A 15,858-nucleotide genomic window follows, 5' to 3' on the forward strand; every position below is an offset into this window, starting at 1 on the left:
TCAGGTGGGAATTTTATGTTGGTGAAAATCTTGGTGAAATTGTGTGCCTCAGATATGCATTATTTGCATTCCCCATTGAAATGAATGGAAATTATGGGTTTGTTTTACTAGAATTCACATAGTTTTTGGAATGAATTTTGTTAGTTATCTGAGGGATGACTGTTGTTACTCAGAAGATGATTCTATTCCAAGGAAACATATATCTTTCTATTTTATGTTAAGAAGTACTAACTTATGCAGTTCCTCTTCCTGAGGGGGGCCGCGATGGTGCAGTGGGTTTGACTGGGTCTGCTCTCTGGTGGGTCTAGGATTAAAGTCCCGCTTGGGGTGCCTTGTGACAGAATAGCATCCCATCCTGGGTGTGTCCCCTTTCCCTCCAGCCTTACGCCCTTTGTTGCTGGGTTAGGCTCCAGTTTGCCGCAACCGCACTCGGGACAAGCAGTTTCTGTGTGTGTGTGTGTGTGTGTGTGTGTGTGTGTGTGTGTGTGTGTGTATAAGTTCCTCTTCCTAAGCAAATATTGCTCTGGTTTCTTGACCACAACCCTGGTCATTTATAGTGTTGATGATGCAAACACAGATAACCCTCATTCAGTCATGTGAACTTTTCGTTTCAGAAATATAGCTGGCTTGAGTTGCGCAGTCAGAGATGTTTTGAGTTCAGATTCGGTGAGAGAAGCATTTAAGATTCATTTTTTCAATAAAGGAAGTTGTACGGTTATGCGCCACTTAACGACATTTCGCTTAACAACAGACCGCATATACATACGACAGCAGTCTCATAAGATTATAATGGAGCTGAAAAATTTTTGTCAACTAGTAACATTGAAGCTGCCATAACGTCATAGCACAGTGTGCTACTCGCGTGTTCCTGGTGGTGCTGGTGTAAACAAACCTGTTGCACTGCCAGTCATATAAAAGTATAGCTCATAGAATTATGTACAGTACATAATATTTGATAATGATAATAAACACCCATGTTACTGGTTTGTGTATTTACTCTACTGTACTTTTTATTGTTATTTTACAGTATACTCTTTCTACTTATAAAAAGTTTACTGTAAAACAGTATGCTGTGTTATGCCGGCAGCAGCATCATAAATCTTACGTTTACCGCATCTTTTGCTAGGAGCAATAAACTATACTATACAGTATAGCCTAGGTGTGTAGTAGGGTATACCATTGAAGTTTGTATAAGTACACTCCATGATGTTCCCACAACAATAGAATTGCCTAACGACGCATTTCTCAGAACATCTCACTGTTAAGTGACACGTCTGTATTTGAAACCATGTCTGTATAATGCTGTATTTTTATTTCCTTTTATTGCATTCATAGTTTTTGATGTAATTTTTGTAAAGCTGACTTAAATTACTTAATTTACTTTCAGGTGTTTTTTTGTTGGGGTGAGTTATTGATGGCCCAGTACTGTCTCTCCCGTAATATCTCTCCACTAATATCTTCACTCGTCAGTGGTCCAGTAATATCTCTCCTCTACTATCTCCAGTTGTTGGTGCTCTAGTAGTATCTTGCCACTACATTCTCTACTTGTTGAGGGTCCAGTACTATCTGTGCACCCTGTTATCAGTATGCGCTCTCCTCTCACTTGTGCTCCTGTGGTTGTCCTGTGCAGGTTGGGCAAGCAAGCAGGACATCTTCAGCTCTGACACAAGCTGCCAAGCCCCAACTGCCACTCCTCCCTCCCCGACCAGGAGGATCTTCCACTTCCAACCTGCCTGACGTCATCAGGTCTCCTGATGTCTTCCTCAAGTGCTGAGACTATCTTGTTCATTAGGAGTTCTCTAGTATTGTGTCCCACTTACAAGGGAGTATGACTTGAACAAATTTATTCAGAGGTGCAGGATGAACAGTGACTCATAGAGAGTGTAGGGTTCCATTTGACTGTCTCTTCCTCTTTGTCTTCCTCAGACCCACAGCTGCACCAAAGCTAGTACCTCAAAGACCGGCACCTCCACCCCCAGTATAGCCCATGAGGAGAAGTGATGGAGGCTTCATTGCTCAGCATCCTTCCCTGGGAACCCTGATCAACCAGCCTTGGCCTTTGAACCTCTGACCCTCACTGTGCTGAATCTCAGCAGGGTTCACCTTTCAGGAAACCTGGATGTGTTTTCAGGTCTGGGAACGTGTGAACCACCTTTAAGATCTTCCATCGTTTGGACGCACTGTACTGATAATGATGTAATAATGATGTAATGTTTCCCTCACTGAAAGTGCCCATGTGTTTTTTTTTAAAAAAAAAAACTTCTTCCATCTTTCCCACATGTTGGTAAATGTTTATATTTCTGTGAACACCATTGTGCTGGTGTTGCTCTTTGTATGTTTTTTTAAGTCGCTACTTTGCGGTTATGCTCTGTATGAAATGAGTTATTTGTGGATGTTAAAGAATTCTGAAAAACGTTCAGTTTCACTGAACTACGGCGCTCCTCCAAATCCTCACGCATGTATGCACGCAGTAACACGGCCTGTAGTTGGCAGAGCAGCTGAGGACTGTGTCAGATTGTGTTGAAAAGAGTTTGATTCCAAGAAAGTGTTTTGTTGCCTTGACGCTGAAGGCGTAACCTGACATGAGTTGCTTTGGTGTGAGAATTCATCTGTGTGCATGGGTTAACTGATGAAATTACAAGCTATGAATTTCACTCCATATCAGAATGCCGATCAACCAAACAACGCAAAATGAATAAATAATATTGTGCTCTCACATAATAACCAGATGTTTATATGCTGTGGGGTGTGTGTGTTGCACTCTTGCTCTTTTCTATGAACATGCGGACTGTTAGCCTACCTGGCACTGGAATCAGAAATAACAGTTTTCTGTCACTTTCTTATATGTATTTTGTATGTTAAGAAAAAACTGGCGTGATTTTTATTTGATTTGTATGGATGAATGTGTATGTTTTTCCTGTGAGGTTAGACAGTTCAAATCCAGGGTCTCACTACCATTTCTTTCATCTCGCGCCACGATTCAGCATGCCTGCTGTTATTGTTGCTGTCAGAGGAATGCTCTTTGGCTGGTGTAACAATTTTTCAACCATGCAATCAGCCATTACAATTAAATATATCTCTTATTACAGTCTGTGTGTGTTTAAAGGAGGCAAAAGTGATTCACTGTTGGTACTTGGTATATTTCAAAATGGAACGAAAAGTGTGTCTCATACGGTAAATAAGTAAAGCAGGACTGTTTTTCCTATAAGGAATACACACGCACACTGGCTGAAGCTGCTGGTCCCGAGCGGGGTCATAGCGAGCCAGAGCCTAACCTGGCAACACGGGGAACAACGCTGGAGGGGGGGGGGACACGCCCAGGACAGAACGCCAGTCCATCACAAGGGACCCCAAATGGGACTCGAACCCCAGACCTACCAGAGATCAGGACCCGGCCAAACCCACTGCACCCCCCCTCGTAAGAGATAATGAAAAACTGTAGGGTGGTTAGACAACTGTTAATTTCCCTGGTCTGATGTTAAATATTCAGTCTAACAAAAAAAAAAAAAGAAAAAAACCCAAAAACAAAAATGCATTATTTTTTAACATTTTAGATATTTACAGTACATTTTGCTATACTGTATGCACTTATCGTAGTACAGTGACTCAGAGCAGTTCCAGCAGGCAGCAGTAAAATGCTTCTAATTGCAGTAGACAATACAGTACTGTACTGAAAACGTGTAACCTAGCAACATTTTTAAAATGAAAGAAAAAGACTTCCATTCTGTAGTTTGTGAGATATTTTTTCTTTATTAGATCTGATCTGAAGTGTGCTGTCTTTAAGAGAAGTGACTCTGATGTAGGGGATGGGAATCAGGTCTGCTAGTTTGTCTTCAGAAATGCTAGTTACAGTCATAAAGGAAATATTTAATATTTTACATACAACCCAACAATGTTTGTTACATGCAAGATATTTACAGAGATAAAATATCTTATAGCGAGACAGGGTCGTCAGTAAAGGGCAGCATAACTGAAAAACCTGACTGCCTTTTAGGGGGATCATCTCTATCTAAGGCTTTTGTAGGCTTTCTGAGTTTAACGGTAATCAACAGGTATATATTCTTAGACATTCTCCTTTTCCCTGTGAACACACTCTTTGCTGTCTGCCTTTTGTCAAATTACAGCTTTTAAAATATAGTCACAGAACTTTTTTTTAGCAAATGGTCAGACCAGGCACAGGCTTGCTTTTTAAAAGTACATTGATAATTTTTTACTTTGGAAAGTTGCATCAATTTTCATATTTATACATTCAGTAATATTAAGGTCACTGCATCCTTCAGAAATCACAAGCAAGACAAAAGGAAGTGGTTTGTTACTCAGTAGTCAATATCTGTGTCCTGTGTTCCTTTGTTGTACATTTACATTTATTCATTTACAGGAGACATTTCTCCAAAACAAAGTACAGTATAGCTCAGAATAAGCAAAAGTACCTCATCTACAGACAAGAAGCATCAGATACAGACACCGGATTACCCTCAGGGTCAAGCGGCAGTACAGATGCATGTGACAGCACTCTCACTCCAACATTTGGATGCAATTCTGCTCTCCTGCACATTGCACACTTTTATACATAACCATCTACAGCATCTGTAACCACAAATGCAAACTGAAGGTGAATATTAATGTTTTCTCTTTAGCATTTTTTCCCCTTGTATTTCAGTAGCTTTGATCTGCTGTAATGCAGTAAAAATTTCCCTGATATTGTTAAGTGCTCTTCATGTCAACCCTTGGTGACCACATAGATAGAGTATACCCCCATAATGTTCTGCCTTCCACTCATGTCCTTTGGCTAGAAAGGTGTGAATCCATTGTTGCTGTGACTGAGCCCATCCATCTGAGCCCCATGCTCTACGCACTCTTCACCCATGATTGTGTGGCCTCCCAGAACAACACTAACATCATCAAATTTGCTGATGACACGACAGTCATTGGACTGATAATGGGAGGCGATGAGTCGGCATACAGGCTGACCTAGTGAAGTGGTGCCACGACAACAATCTCCCGCTCAATGTCAACAAAACAAAGGAGTTGATAATAGATCCATGGAGAAGGAGACAGCAACACTCATCATTGCATATTGGTGAGACAGTGGTGGAGAGGGTAAGCAGCTTCAGATTCCTGGGTGTTCACATTACTGAAGATCTCACAACGCAACACATCTGGTAAAGAAATCACGTCAGCGTCTGCATTTCTTGAGAAGGCTGAGGAAATTTGGCACGCCAAGCCAAATCCTCAGAAGCTTCTATAGGTGTGCGATCGAGAGAGTCCTCACCAACTTTATCACAGTGTGGTTTGGAAGCTGCACAGTACAGGATCGTAAGGCGCTACAGCGAGTGGTGAAAGCTGCTCAAACCATCTCTGGAACGTCCTTACCATCACTGGAGAGCCTATAGCAGGCCAGAACCATCAGGAGAGCCACTAACATCATCAAGTACAACAGTCATTCCCAGCACAGCCTTTTCACACCCTTACCATCAGGCAGATGCTACAGGAGTGTTAGAGCCAGAACCTCAAGGTTGAAAAACAGTTTTTACCCACAAGCCATGAGGCTTGTGAACAACACCCATCCACTGCCTCTCCACCCATCACAGCAGACACAGTTCACCCTCTGAGCCTGAGAGGTGTCAACTACCCCCCATTCCTCCCACACATGCATACACATCCACAACGCCAATATCATCAGAGACCACAGACTACCTCCGCATACCTTGAGTACGCAAATTCACACCCCTCCCTCAACTGTGAATAGGCCCAATCTACCGCTGCAGGACTTTGCACATGTACGAATTCCATGTTTACATTGCGCACTGCACACTTTATATACATATATAACCTCGTTTCTTGGATTTTTGCACTAATAGTAATTTTTGTAAATTTGTGATTTACATCCTCTGTTATCTGTTCTCCTTGTGTTTTTCTTTCCTTATATCCTTATAATTTACCATAGGCTGCTGAGTAAGAATCTCATTCTACAGTGTAACAAACTGTTTACTGTATACATGACAATAAACTCTTGAATGTTTTCAAAGTCCTCCAGCCTCATGATTTGTGCTTCTAATGGGAGTTCTTGCAAAATGTGAACCAAGAACCATCTGACTGTTTTCTGTGAACCATCTGTGTGTTTCCTGGTAGTCTATGACATCCTTAAAAGTGTCCTCCAGCTCACTATTCAAGGGAGTTTACATTTTTCTTATTGTGCTTCTTCAGTGCCTACTTTTGACATCTGCATAGATTTATAGAAAATATCATTGCTTGAACAACTTTTTTTTTTTTTTTTTTTTTAAAAAAAAAAACCAAAGCTAAAAGAACAAAGGCAACTGAACTTGCATGAATTTTCTTGAATACATTTCACCACTCATCCAAGTGGATCTTCAGTTCTAAAAGACTGATGGGGAGTTTTGGTTTTAAACTTGAAACATCTAAGGGTGGAGCTCGTTTGAGACTCACATGACTGGGGTCTGTTAACAACCCAATAATCACCTGCCAATTGGAGGATGTTATTGAAATCAACCTGGGTGGTGTTCTGTTTTTCTACAATTAGCAGTACTTAACGACCTATTAATGGCCAGAACCACCAGACCCAAGGTGTGAATGGGTGGGAAACTTTTTGTGGACAGATGCTAAAACTGTATTATATGTGGTTGATAAATTGTGTCTCAGTCCACCTCCCCTGTTCAGAGAGGGGTTTTCCAATTTTACATAGATGGCTTCCTTCACTCCTCTTTCAAACCATCTGTCTTCTCTGGCTAAAATATGTCCCTTGTCTTTCAGGTGTAGGTGGACTGCTGAGTCCTGACCTGAAGAACTAGCTCTCCTATGTTGAGCCATGCATTTATGAAGGGGTTGTTTTTTTTCACCAATATACAGGTCTGTGCATTCCTCAGTGCACTGAACTGCATAAACTACATTACACTGCTTTTGCCTAGGTGTTTTGTCTTTGGGGTGAACAAGTTTCTGCCTCAGAGTGTTGCTGGGCTTGAAGTGCACAGGGATATGGTGTTTGTTGAAAATCCTCCTGATGCTGATCTGTGTGCGTGGGTTTCCTATACACTTCAATGTTGAGGCTTCTGTCCTCCTCCACATACACTGCACAATCCCTTACGTGGCTGGAATATCAGAAAAACTGATGATTTAGTTGATTTATTGAAACTAACTTGACACCCTCCACCAACAAGAGCTGGTAAAAAAAGGAAACACAAATGTTTAACGTTTCCGTTCCATCCTTCGGCAACCAGAGTCAGCCCTAACATAACCATTATAATTTCCATGGAGAAAACAAATACAAAATAAAATTAAAAAAACATTTACAACAATACATTACATGTAAAAACCTTGTGCCTCTTCGGAGGGTTGCTAATCCTTATATTAAATAAATTCTTTAGTTCTTTGAGTATGCAGCCAACCACAGACTGGGCTAAGTAATATCTGTGCATCAACCGCATTAAACTAATTCGGCAATTCTAAACGCATGGCTCTTGGGAAAACGAGACTGTGTCGAAATAAAAGCCCCCTTGAATGACCGTATGCCATTACAGTAATATGACAAAATAAAAGTACAAATACAAAAGGAAAACAAATTTAACAAAGGCATTCACGAAGGAAGACATGTTTTAAACATCAGCTACGGTCCTTTATATGATGACCCATGAATAGACAATCTGATATAAAATTCAAAATTAATTATTAATTAAAACCGATAATCAGTTATGAAATGAAATCTTTTTTTTCTACCAGTACACACACACACACACACACACATTTTCTGAACCGCTTGTCCCATACGGGGTCACGGGGAACCGGAGCCAGTATATAAGTATATTTATCTCTTTAAATCTGTCAAGACCATATGACTTAATGACTCATCAATGGTCAATGTTTTTCTTTCATAACCCCCAACTTCCTGATTTCAATTTGAACGCGATATTTTACACAGATTTAATATGTGTAGCTGGAGAGCTGAGCTAATTTCTGTTAGCAGTAGGTGTGACCCGCAATGTCAGTATGTTTTGTAAAATAGTTCTTCATATCTTTGCTATTAGACTCAGAAAAGGCACTTCAAGAGCTTATTTTAGGGTTGCTCATTTTCCTGAGCAGCAGGTCTCTGGAATGATGGATGAAAACCCAGAATGTGAGAAACCTGTGAGAGGATGAGGAAGACAATGCAAAACCATACAGAGAGACTTGCAGCCAGATTGTCTGAAGTGCTGCCCTATGGACTGCTATACTGCCCCAAGTACCTTAGTGCTCACTAGTGTATTTGGATTAATAGCAGTGCCATTGAGTCAATTCCAACTTATACCAAGCACTCACATGATTTCCAAGGCAAGGGAGGAACAGAAGTAGTTTGACAATGTCTTCACCCATCCATGTCTTATGCGGTTAAAACATCTTACCTAACCGTAAACCTAATGTTAACACCTATACCCATCAAGCAGCTCAGGAGCCATGATACAACAGCTTAACCTGCTGTGTCACTATGTCAAGAACTCTTGCAATCAATAAGGCAAAATATTTTATTGTTTAGCCAAGGTTCAACCAAAAAATGACACAGAGTACCACCAGTGATGTGAAGTCACAAAGTGCTTCTGGGGTGAACCCCAAAAAAGACATGCCAAAAAGGACCGTCCACTGTGCACTGCATGAAAAGGAATTTATTCAATGGTCAAATTATAGACAGAAACAAATCATCCAAAAAAGTGCAGAACAAGAGGATGTTTCTGAAATGCTCTTTTGGAAACTCCTTTTGCATGGGATCATCTGGCCTCTTTTTGACTGTGTGGGAAATCAAACAGTTGGTTTCAATATGGGGAAGTCCCGGAACTCTCCATGTACAGGCTTTTTTGAGGAACGGCAAGCCTTGCCTGTGTCACACTGTAATTTACGGAACTAATCAGTTACAATTTCATCCAGCTGCTATTTTTATATGTTTATGCTTCTTTTTCTTTCATTTGTGATTCATTTCAGCCTGGTGCTTCTTTGTGCATTTGCTTAATCCTTGTCATATGATGATAAAAGCTGTGATAGGATGACTGGAAATCTCAATGTTTTCGAAAGTGGTTAGGAACTTTGTAAATGGATGTAAATAGATGCATGGACATGCCAGGCTAGTCACATGGCTCACGCGGGGGACTGGACTTGAATGACGAAGGCTTGGAGGGGATAAAAAGTGGCACGAGGAACTTGGGTGGACAGTCTACTGTTTGTAGTGCTGCCATGGAGGACATAAAGACATCTGACACTGCTGCAACCCACATTGACCTGGAGTCTTTCGGGGTATCAAAGGAGCTGGGCTTTGTCCTGGAAAATCCACTGGTGAGAAAGACTATTTGTCCTTTACATTTTGTATATTATTACTAGTACTGTGTTTGTTGTTACGACTGTAGTTATTGTATTTTCTCATTATACTGTTAGTGTAGTTTTCACGGTATTTGCTGGAACTATTTTCCTAAATGAGTTTGAAATTGAACAATTAAAAGCATGCGCAATACCCAGAGTGAATTTACAACCCTGGGGAAGAGATAGGGCTCCAAGATAGTATAACACACAAAGATCAGTGTCCTCACAGATTGACAGGTAATCCTAGTCAGGCTGAATAAATTTCACATTGTTCTTCTACCGCACTGGTTTGGATGCTAAGGAACACAAAGAACTCAGGTCTCGCCATTGTGGCATAGTCACCACCATGACAGGAAAAAAACCCATTTGCATTAAAAACCATGTAGGTGAATTATTATTGTATTCTTATGCGTAAAACAAATGGTTGTACAGAACTCTGTACAATTCAATTTTCTCTACAAACTTATTTTGGAAATTTCTCTGCTTTTTTCTAGACAGATCTCCCAGAATACTACAGGCCATGGATGGCTTTGGCTGCAGAAGTCACCCATCTGATTGAAGCACACCAGCTCCGAGACAGAGTGAAAGAGGTGGGTTGCCAGGGCAGGTGACATCATATCTGTAGGGATGAGCTCATAATCAGTTGCTGTTTTTAAAGAAGGTGCTCACTTTTAAGTTTCGGTAAGCTGTGAATCCCTTTGGGTTCTGGAAATGAGTAAAAACATAAGGAGTGGAAATCCAAACACATGTCAGTGGTGCTTATGCTACCATTCCATTGCTAAAGCAATGAAATTGCCCCTGGGTTTAAGGTTTTAAGCAGTTTACCTTTGACTGATATGCTGGGGCATGGGGGCTGGTCAGTGGTCACTCCATCTCGAATGGCTTTGCCTCCTTGATGCCACCAGATGCCCCTGCTGAGCACACAGTACCTGAGGAGCCACCGTGAGCAGAGGTTGGCACACTTAGCACTGGGTTTTATCACCATGGGCTACGTGTGGCAGGAGGGACAGGACCAGCCAGCCAAGGTGGGTACTACAGGGATTGAGCTAAAGGGGAGAGCGGAGGAAGATTCTGTCTGGAAGAGGAAATGTACTAGTGTAGGGGGTAATCAAGATCACAGATGGGATGGTAGAGGATACAATATGAATAGAGAAAGAGCAGGAAAGAAGACAGCAAGAGTTAGCAGGCCCTAACTGTGACCTCTACATTCATGTCCATAATCTCCAGGTGCTTCCAAAGCAGCTGGCTGTACCCTACTGCACTGTGTCGGATCTACTAGGCCTGCCACCCATCCTGGTTTATGCTGACTGTGTGCTAGCCAACTGGAAGCTGAAGGACCCCAGCAAGTACGTATCCCAGGTCATCATGCTGGCTAGCAGCTGGAAGGTCTACAGTAGTGTGTCAAAGAACAATTATAAGCATTAATGGTGCCTTTATTGTTACACCATGAACAATAATACACGTATTTCTTCTGAGCATGAGCTACGATGAAAATGCCAACAATGGTCTTTTATGTGGTTTTAAATTAACTTCTTCTTTTTCTCTTGGCACGTCACGGACCTGAATTTCATCTGCCACTTCTCAGACCCATGGAAATAGGGTAGGTCAACAGGCATCCTTTTTTAAAACTCAGGTGTGTGTTTATGTCTAGATATGAAGGTGTGCAAGATTTTTGTTGAGCGCTTATATTAGGGATTAAGAAACTAGAGTTATAGTTGAACAGATGCAGGTTCAAGTCCCATTAAGAACCACAGGAACTAAGTAACCTGACAAACTATTAATTTCTAATACAGTAGTTTGTCAGGTTACTTAGTTCCTATGGTTAGTGCTAAGGCCTAAATGTTGACTGTTCATCATGTTTGTTCAAAGGAACTTGGACACGGTGTTTACGTTTCCTGGGGGAGAGAGCTGCAAAGGTTTTCTTCTGGTCTCTCTTTTGGTGGAAAAGGCAGCCAGCACAGGACTGAAGGTGAGATATGTCTCTCTAGGACTGTCTGGGTCACCTTGCCTATTTCAGTCACTTTCCACAGGTTACCTTTTTATTGCTTTAGTTTACTAGTTGGAGTCAGGGGTTGTAGGTTTTGGAAAGTGCCCACCCTTGAAATGTGCACACAGGTGTTCATCAGCCACAGTGACTTATTCCTTAAACCATACATTCTTGTTTCTCCAGGGTGTCGCGATGGCATTGAATTCCATGCGGACCCATGACACTGACCGTTTGCATGAAGCACTTGTGATGGTGACTCAGTCGCTGAGGAGGATGAAGGAATGCTTTCAGCTCATGCATGGTATGTCCTGCCCAAAACCACATCTTGGCTTTTCCAGCTGATTTTACTTCTCAAAAAAGTTATTGACAAAGACATGTTGTGTCTACAGCTATTCAACTACACACTGTATTAAATACGTGACTTTATACATGTTTAACTGCACAAATATGTCATAATTTATCTTATCTGAGGAGGTGTAACTGTATCATTGCAAACACAGAACAATACAATACCAGCGAAAATCAAGAAATTGCTAAATATAACTGGGCTTATGAACATGAGAAAATGACTTTTTAAAAAATAACATTTTTAAAATAATGTTATATTTCTTTAACTTCTTAAAAAACTTACAAAAGTAAGAAAAAAATAATATAGTCTTTAAAATTATTTTTAAATTTACTACAGCTATATCAAACATTTTTACAGAACCTAAACCATAAATAAGTTGAGGCACACCTTTATATTCGTTATATTGATTGATTGAATGACAGTGTTAAAAGTGACTTTGGATTTAAGAAAAAATTAAATTGCCAACAGATTTCCAGTCTCAAATGTGTTTATAAGCTGAGGAGCCAGAGCACTTCTTTGCATCCTCTAAAATCTCCTTTATGCAAAGTTTCTTTTTTAAATATTATGTTTTTTCAGCAAAAATTCACTGAATATTTATTTCATGTAATATTTATTTCATTATTTCATTTCAGGACATGTGGATCCCACTTCCTTCCATGGAATATTGCGCATCTTTTTCTCGGGGTGAGTTATCTCAGTTATTTCTGAAGCATCACAAGGATTGGAAATATTGTAGTCTTCTGAGGTACCTGAGAATGTTTAGGAGGGCTATTTCTGCCTATTTAGCTTGGTCTACTTTTTTTTCTAAAGTTTCACATTTTTTCATCAAATTCCTGTATGTTAGTTATTCAGTTAAATACTTTATGATATGCCATGCTATATCCATAAATAAAGACTGATCACTTTTGAAGTTCAGCAATTAAACTGTTTTGTTTAACAGGAAAACATTAACAAACAAATGATACTGAGATAGGGGGTGCGGTGGCGCAGTGGGTTGGACCGCAGTCCTGCTCTTCGGTGGGTCTGGGGTTCAAGTCCCGCTTGGGGTGCCTTGCGACGGACTGGCGTCCCGTCCTGGGTGTGTCCCCTTCCCCCTCTGGCCTTACGCCCTGTGTTGCCGGGTAGGCTCTGGTTCCCCGTGACCCCGTAAGGGACAAGCGGTTCTGAAAATGTGTGTGTGTGTGATACTGAGATATATTTTTCTTTCCTTTAGAAACAAATGGAAATATTTCAAGGGGCAGTTGCTCTGCACTCTTAATTAATGTAACACTCACATTAGTATTTAAGTACTTTAGTTACATTAGCTACATTAGTACTTACTTTTTTTTAAATTGGGTGGAATGGTGACACAGGGAATAGTGCTGCTGTGTCATAACACCTGGGTAGTGTGAGAGGATGTAGGTTCGATCTCTGTTCAGTCTGTGTGAAGTTTGCTTGTTCTCTGGGTGCTCTGGTTTCCTCCCACAGTCCAAGGGCATGTTGTTCAGGTCCAACCACAGTGTGCGAGTGACAGAGAGAGAAAGAGATAATGTGTTCCACTGATGTATGCATGAGTGTCCCATTGTAAGTAGTGTATCTAGCAGTGAAAGTCACCCTGGTGAATAAGTTGTGTGGGCTGATAACACTACATAGAGTTGATTGGAAGTTGCTTTGGAGAAAAGTGTCTGCTAAATAAATGTAACTATTAATTTGTAGTTCTAATGAGGTTCCTGTACTGTGCTCATAGGTGGAAGAACAACCCCATGCTGCCTGACGGTCTGAGGTATGAAGGGGTTTTCCAGGAGCCTCTCCAGCTCTCAGGGGGCAGCGCGGCCCAGAGTTCGGCCATCCAGTGTTTTGACGCGCTGCTCGGAGTTATGCAAACTGATGCTTCTGGTGAGAAACCCTTTGTTGACTCTTCTTCATAGATGATTTAAAATTCCAGTAACACACTGAATAGAGCTCTAGATTTGTTCTTGTGAAACGGGGCGTTAAATGAAACAGGCAATAAGAGGTCATTCATTCATTCATTTTGAAGTACTTTTTTAAAAAAATTAAAATATGGTAAATGATTTTACTAAGGGGGTGCGGTGGCGCAGTGGGTTGGACCGGGTCCTGCTCTCCGGTGGGTCTGGGGTTCGAGTCCCGCTTGGGGTGCCTTGCGGTGGACTGGCGTCCTGTCCTGTCCTGTCCTGGGTGTGTCCCCTCCCCCTCCGGCCTTTTGCCCTGAGTTGCCGGGTTAGGCTCCGGTTCCCCGCGGCCCCGTATGGGACGAGCGGTTTTGAAAATGTGTGTGTGTGTGTGTGTGTGTGTGTGTGTGTGTGTGTGATTGATTTTACTAAATGACTCAAAAGACTAAAACAAAGGAGCACTATAGCTAAACAGCACTGCAGGAGGTACTGCTAATCAAGGTAGTACTGCACTGCCATTTATTTCCTTGCTAACTTCCTCACATTATTAATAGAGCTGGATATTTACATGAACATTAACTTAAAATATTTTACCCAAGGTACATCAGGATGCCTCCTGTAGTTTGAATGCAAAGGGAATGAATATGTCCAGTACGTTAACTATTATCCCGACTGCTGCCAGCCACCAACCATTTCTGTGTCTTAACTCCATCTGTTTCTGTGTCCCCTGGGTCTCCTCACCCCACAGCTGGTGCTTTCCTGAAGCACATGCACGACTACATGCCACCGGCCCACCGAGCACTGATCCAGACCATCTCATCCCGCCCAACAATGCGCTCCTATGTGCTCTCGGCATCAGACAGCCATCTCTTCCAGACCTACAACACCTGTGTGTCCCACATGGTGGACCTGCGTGACTACCACCTCAACACCGTGGCCCGCTACATCATTGTGCCTGGGAATCGGGCTCGAGCCACAGCTGCTGGATGCCCCTTACGGGGGGCTTGCCCTGCCCTGGACGAGAGGGGTACAGGGGGGTCGAATCCCCTGGTCTTTCTGAAGGCTGTCAGAGACTCCACACGCAGCGCCCTCATCAATAAAGCCTGAGGTGTCCAGCACTGAGCCTGTTGGGGTCACTGGTCTAACATCTTCCTCATCTGGTCCCACATTGTGACCACCATGCTGAGGAGGAGCTGTACATGCATATGACTCTTTCAGAGACTTTAAAACACAAAGGTTTTGTAAAGCCGAAGAGAACATTCACCATCTCCTCTGTGTGTGGTCTGGGATTGCAACACTGTTATTTTTTTTATAAATTATTCTATTCACTTTCTAACCACACCTCTCTTTCCAAAACACTTCCATGTCCTCACATAAACCAGGGGTGCCTTTGTATGTGATGTTTACTCTATATATGTCATTGATGCACTAATACTGTACAGATTGCTACCTATCCCTGTAAATTGCCTTTGACAAAGATGTCAGCTAAATAAAGATTATTTAATAATAATAATAATAATAATATATGGTTTAGTATGCCTCTACCTTTGGTGACTCTAAATTGGGGTCCCCCAAATATACCCTCCAGATATTTGTATGGAACTCCACTGAATACTACTAATGATTGTATTTTCTAGATACGTGGATGTGAGTGGTTGGATGCCTCGGACCTCCACCTTCTGCCTCTCAGAAGCTACTGTTTTACTTCTTACTTCATTTTCATAATCATCTAAAAGGATATTTTTTTACTAAAATAATTTTGATTGGTCTAACAAGGAAGCATCACTATACTAATGTTCAGCTCTAAAGGCCAAATGTTTTATAAAAAGATGACACTTTATTGGCCGAGTACATCTACACATACACAGAATTTGTTGTGGTGAACAGCATTAATACAGAACATTTAAAGTAACAAAGTTTGAAGAGTGGAAAAAATGCCATACAAACAGTACCATTATTTACTGGGGTGTGTGTGACTATATTACTATATTAACACAGAGGCAACAGTAGCGGGACTCAATATAAATAGGTTTAACTGGTCAATGGATGCCAACAGTCAAATCTTAATGTATGTAAGTGTTCATATGGATTATACTGTGGATTTCAGAGGTTTTTGTTATTACTGCCATTTTCATTATTGTGATTTGTATATTAATATTATTAATAATTTACAGAGCTGACACCTTTCTCCAAGGCACTTTTACAATACTAATTTTATATAGAAATCATTAATTTACCCAGTTAATCAATTGATTAAGTGAACCACAACAGGATTGGAACCAACAACCTTCAGATTG

The 15,858-nt window shown here is 41.2% G+C and overlaps 2 protein-coding genes across 3 annotated transcripts in view; both read left to right on the forward strand.

Annotated features, from left to right (window-relative positions):
- The window catches only part of LOC108922684 (disintegrin and metalloproteinase domain-containing protein 9-like), a 29,626-nt gene extending 26,523 nt beyond the window's left edge, over positions 1-3,103 (forward strand). For both annotated transcript variants that reach the window (XM_018732971.2, XM_018732972.2), the window contains exons 21-22: positions 1,631-1,746; positions 1,927-3,103. In XM_018732971.2, the coding sequence (XP_018588487.1) occupies positions 1,631-1,746; positions 1,927-1,984 (174 nt within the window). In that variant the 3' untranslated portion in view covers positions 1,985-3,103. The remainder of the gene's footprint in view (positions 1-1,630; positions 1,747-1,926) is intronic.
- A 6,110-nt stretch (positions 3,104-9,213) lies between these two features.
- On the forward strand, positions 9,214-14,668 carry LOC108922613 (indoleamine 2,3-dioxygenase 2-like). Its single transcript, XM_018732837.1, has 10 exons — positions 9,214-9,312; positions 9,831-9,926; positions 10,242-10,361; positions 10,564-10,682; positions 10,922-10,936; positions 11,206-11,305; positions 11,507-11,624; positions 12,305-12,356; positions 13,399-13,547; positions 14,310-14,668. The coding sequence occupies exons 1-10, from the start codon at positions 9,214-9,216 to the stop codon at positions 14,666-14,668; spliced, it is 1,227 nt and encodes a 408-aa protein (XP_018588353.1).
- Positions 14,669-15,858: the final 1,190 nt, after the last annotated feature.

The sequence above is a fragment of the Scleropages formosus genome, chromosome 6 (assembly GCF_900964775.1).
Source record: "Scleropages formosus chromosome 6, fSclFor1.1, whole genome shotgun sequence".
Lineage (NCBI taxonomy): Eukaryota > Metazoa > Chordata > Actinopteri > Osteoglossiformes > Osteoglossidae > Scleropages > Scleropages formosus.